The sequence below is a fragment of the Hesperophylax consimilis genome, chromosome 3 (assembly GCF_061612785.1).
Source record: "Hesperophylax consimilis isolate HC1 chromosome 3, BYU_Hcon_1.0, whole genome shotgun sequence".
NCBI lineage: Eukaryota > Metazoa > Arthropoda > Insecta > Trichoptera > Limnephilidae > Hesperophylax > Hesperophylax consimilis.
In genome coordinates, this window is record NC_142838.1 from 43436479 (window position 1) to 43441306 (window position 4828).

At 36.7% G+C, this 4828-nt stretch overlaps 1 protein-coding gene across 1 annotated transcript; it reads right to left on the reverse strand.

Annotated features, from left to right (window-relative positions):
• Window positions 1–371: 371 nt before the first annotated feature.
• On the reverse strand, window positions 372–3060 carry LOC149425569 (uncharacterized). The gene is made up of 2 exons (XM_089650793.1): window positions 2963–3060; window positions 372–1429 (listed from the first exon to the last, which is right to left on the reverse strand). Exons 1-2 carry the CDS (start codon window positions 3021–3023, stop codon window positions 372–374), a joined length of 1119 nt encoding a protein of 372 aa, XP_089506919.1. The 5' UTR covers window positions 3024–3060.
• Between the last annotated feature and the right edge of the window lie 1768 nt (window positions 3061–4828).

Consider the following 4828-nt stretch of genomic DNA (forward strand, 5'->3'; position numbering starts at 1 on the left):
TTTTTTTTTTTTTGCCGGTAACCCGGGCGTTTATTGACATCAATATTTGTTTACAAATTATGTGCGCTACCCGACTCACTAGACAATTTCTGTTCTGAGCATATTAGTTTAACAATAATTTATTTAATGTCGCAGTAAAAAAAAATTAAACCTTTTTTTTCAATTTTAACTAATGGTAATAGAAAATTTGTAGAATAATAGAATCCAGATAGATCGCAGAATATAAAAAAGTTTACCATGAAATGAAGTATAAAAATTATGCTCACAGCTTGTGGCGCGCAGTGACGAATACCTACGTAGTTATTATATTATGTTTACTGCTCTTTATATTAATAAGAAACTTGTTGTGTTAAATCTACGGTAAATGATTATTATTTATTATTTGTTTTGCTAAACGGTTTGGCAAGTTTATCATCAATATGCATTTGAGTTGTCGTTTCTGGATACCAGGGGTTGGGTCTCTTTGGCTGTACTGATCCATCGCCGATTACTGGTTTTCTGGAACAGCTGCAGACTGTGACATATCGAGGAGTCTGTACCGAGAAGTCATTTGCTCTTCCATTCACATTGTAGTGGTAGTGGTCTGTCGGAGTCTGGGGAATCGGAGGAACTATTGGTCTCCAGTTGGACGCAAATCCACTCGGAATCCTCACATCATTGTTGTAAGTTTCGTATCCATCATTACGTCGACTTCCAATGACTGGAATATCGTTTTCATAATACTGGGTATTTGGTGCCTGTGGTAATTCGTGGTGATAGTATTGTCGAGGTGGTGGCTGTGGTCTTCGGTTATAATAATTAGATGGGTTTGATTGGTCGATGTTCGGAATTCTGTTCTTCCAGTTAATGTTATTTCTCCAATTCGGTGCTTGATATACTGGTGGCTGTAGGACGAATGAAGGTTTTTGCACACCGTGTTTGTCAGTGTCTATAATAACAGTATTCCCCGCCTTCGGAAGATGAGTAACAATAATTGATGGCTGTTCATTGTCATTTTTTGGTTTTGCAGCATCGTTATCGTCGTCTACTTCTGGATTAATGTCTTCAGGTCGAACTCCTTTGTATCCCCTAACAACTGGAACATCTTCATCATTTTTTGATTGTTTCTTAGCATCATCACTGCTTGATATGATAACACTAACATCATTAATTATCTGTTTAACTTTTGAATTATTTTCACTTGCAACGCTGTCTAAACCGTAAACGCATATGTTGTTCTTGCATATGACGTTCACTTCATCGTCTTTCGAAATTTTGTTTATTGCAGGCTGTCCAAAGTTTTGGTGCACAACAATGGTGTTGGTGTACGCCAATGGATCCGGGGCTTCTTTGTTGCCCGGGGAGAAATTGTAAATATTTCCTATGGAGGGCTTATGTTGGGTCCCGGATTCAATGAAGTCCACTTTGGGCCGTATCTGGAGTGCATTTCCTTGAAAAGATATAACTAAATATAAATATAATTTGCGAATAAAAATACACGTAAGTCAAGGACATCAACCTGAATGTGATACAAAAGTCAGTAAATGCAATTTAATATTATCTCTTTTGAACCACCAGCTACGTTTCTTTTAAAATTATCATTCCGTTAAATTATATGGAAATGAAAGAATTTAAGAAGCTAGAAAATCAAACTAGGCAATTTGTATTTCACGAATTCTTCATAGGAGATGATACAACTTATAAGGTGTCCGGGGGTAAAGTGCAGAAACTTCTGGAGGTGATTCTACATGATACAAGAAAACAGATAAATTTTCCAAATTCCAACGTTTTAAAGTAGTTTTCAAGTAAAACAAATTGAATTGTTTGAATGGAAATAATAATATCATCATGTAGAATCACATTTCGAAGTTTTTGCATTCACTCCCGCACATCCTGTATAATATAATGCAAAATATGTTCAAAAAGCAGTCAAATTGTTGCTTGCCATAGGTAGACTGAGCCCGTCGTCCCACGGCTCTGTAAGCAATCGACATTTTTTACACAGAAGGCCCTGAGGGTTTGGTAGGAATCTGGGGATCAGAGTGTCCAGGAGTCACGAACATATGAATATATCCATCCCACAATGATGGGTCGAGATACCAGTTGGAGAGGTCAAAGGGTCTGCCTAAACCAACCTCTCCCATTCTGGCGCATCCTGAACACACTTCACCCGATGAACCCGGGTAACCCTATTAAATCACCAAATGTACCGAACCACTTGGGGTGACCTATGTTAGAGGTGTTGGTTTTTTTTTTTTTTTTTTTTTTTTATATTTACTCCACACAGGAGGCCCTGAAGAAAATAATTTCCCTCAGGGCCTATGTCATCTTTGGGGATGCTGTGTGGAGGGTCTTTTTGTGGAGAGGAAGGAGTGAACATGGGTCTTGAAGAGTCCCATGTTGTAGGAGGGAGGAAACACAGAGGCCGGCAGTTCGTTCCACAGCCGAGCTGTTGAACTTAAGAACGAATCGTAGAAGCGACCCGTTCTCATGTGACAAGTGTCAACTGTGTACAAATGTTGGGCGCGCGTTTGGCGTGTATCCCGACTACGCACCGGTGCCGAAGGGATCAATGACGCTAGTTCTTCAGAGCATCTTCCATTGTAATACCGATAGAATAAGGACAGCATACCTACCTGACGCCTGTGCTCTAAAGATTGCAGTCCGTTTGTTAAGATTGGGGAATCTATCAAACGGACCGCCCGTTTCTGCACAGAGTCAAGGGTTTTTTTCAGGTATACATTTGGCTCGTTATTCAGGTTGGTTATCCAATAAATGGTTCATTTCAGTGTGGAACATTTCTGTGCAAGGTCTTATGGCATTTGTTGTATGTCGAATGCTTACCGACCCGTGGGACAGCGGGCTAAAAGTAACAACTACTGTTAAACCATAAATATATTCCTGTGTTATGACCAAGTCATTGTCGAATATGTCTGATTTTCAAGAACATGTTTTTATTTCCAAATTATTTTGAATTACTTACCAACTGTAGCTTTAATAACAATACTGCAAATAACGAGAATATTAAAAATATTTCTTTTCATTTTGGACGAACTGAAGTTCACAAGTGTAGGCAGTATCAAATTGTTGTAACTCTGGACTTGAACTGAATTATGAGTGGTTCTGTCCTCAGCATAATCTTACAAAATTACACTTAATTGGTCACTTGTTGCTAAATTGTCATACGAACATCGCATTGGCGTCTTCCCGTTATTGTTCCACAAGCAGTTTTTAAGCGAATAGAAACAAACAAATGAAGAAAGGAAGACTCAATCATCCTAATACAACGATTCCAATCAAATATTAAACAGGTATTTATAGTTTATAAGTATTATAATACGACGGAAACGATTAACTGGTAGCTACGGACCTATTTTTAGCAAATGACCGATGTAAGATCGAGGAGATTGGTCTGTTGTTTTACAGAATTTGAACAATTCATAAAATTTCAATGTTAAGATCTGTGAAAGTTCTGTTATTATTTCAGTTCTGTGAACAAACTGGCCCGTAATGATGTGATAACAGAACATGAATAGGACTTTTACAGACCGTGAAAATTAACGTTGATATTTGATTGTTCAAATTCTTGTTCAAGTTTGAAATAACTATGTTGCTTATTTGCTTCATTAAGTTTATTTTGCGTAGTATTCTATTCACAGTATTATCATTAAATTGTTACTATGTCTACAGGGATATAAAATATTGCTAATTTTAAAAATCTTTTCAATTTATTCGTATTCTGGTTAAAAACGGGACTGCAGGCCATTAACGAATGAATTGACAGGTTTTCTAACAAACTATCATTCAAATACCAATGTGTTATGGAGATTTCGGAACACGTGTTCATAAAAATTCTAATATTTTCGAATTTGGCATTATATTTATTAGGATAAATGCTGATGCACGGACACGTGTTCCAAAACATTCTGAATGCACTGATACTCCTAGTTTATTGGGAAATATTGCCATCATCACGTTTTTAATAGGATTTTAATAAATTAGCAATACTGATTTTCACTAATCCAATATGCAATAACACATAATTTAAAATATGCAACACCTCAGCACAAGTTCTCGTAGTGAGATGTTCAGAAAAGATATGCAACATCTCAGCACAGGTTGTCGTAGTGAGATATTCAGAAAACACATGCAAAACCTGAGCACAGGTTATCGTAGAGAGATGTTCAGAAAAGATATGCAACACTTCAGCACAGGTTTTCGAAGTGAGATGTTAAGAAAACATAACTACTTAACCATTTACAAATCTACTAGCTTGTTTCATATTAGGAACATTTACGCCGTTGTTCCCAACTTTTCGAATGATCAATCTTAGGCTCCGATCAGTCAAGCGATTTGTTCAGTTACCTTTGATTCGCCTGTTTCCAAACATCTTTACCGTTGATTATCTTTAATAGCCCCGCCCACTTTCATAGACAATAAAATGACATCAAAGTAAAATGTTTAAATGTTACATTAATATTGAATTAATTTTCGTATTTTTTATTAATGCTTTAATTTTTTTTATAACTGTAATACATATACCGATATTTTTATATGTTTTAAAACAAACGTAAGTTATATGTTAAAAATAAAGTGTTAGCTTGACTTTAATGCCACCGTGTCGAATATTTTTCAATCTGTTGACACTTTTTATAACCAGTCATTTACAAAAGCAAGCTTAATCTAGTAGTTTAGCTTCCTTAAATTGGTAGATCGCTCAGTCGTCACCTTTCCGTTGGAAAGAGCGTAGTTGTGCATTTGAGCAGTGTTGAGAAGAAATTTCGGCTGAGCAGTTGATCAGTAGGATTGGGACCAGCGGCCGTAAGTATCTCTACGTGCACTGATCGTG

What these genes read in the sequence shown, in the direction of transcription:
- LOC149425569 (XM_089650793.1), bottom strand. Translation starts at nt 3,023, where the DNA reads ATGAAAAGAAATATTTTTAATATTCTCGTTATTTGCAGTATTGTTATT. An exon ending in TGTTATTAAAGCTACAGTTG is followed by an intron (nt 1,430 to 2,962) that starts GTAAGTAATTCA and finishes TATCTTTTCAAG; the next exon opens with GAAATGCACTCCAGATACGG.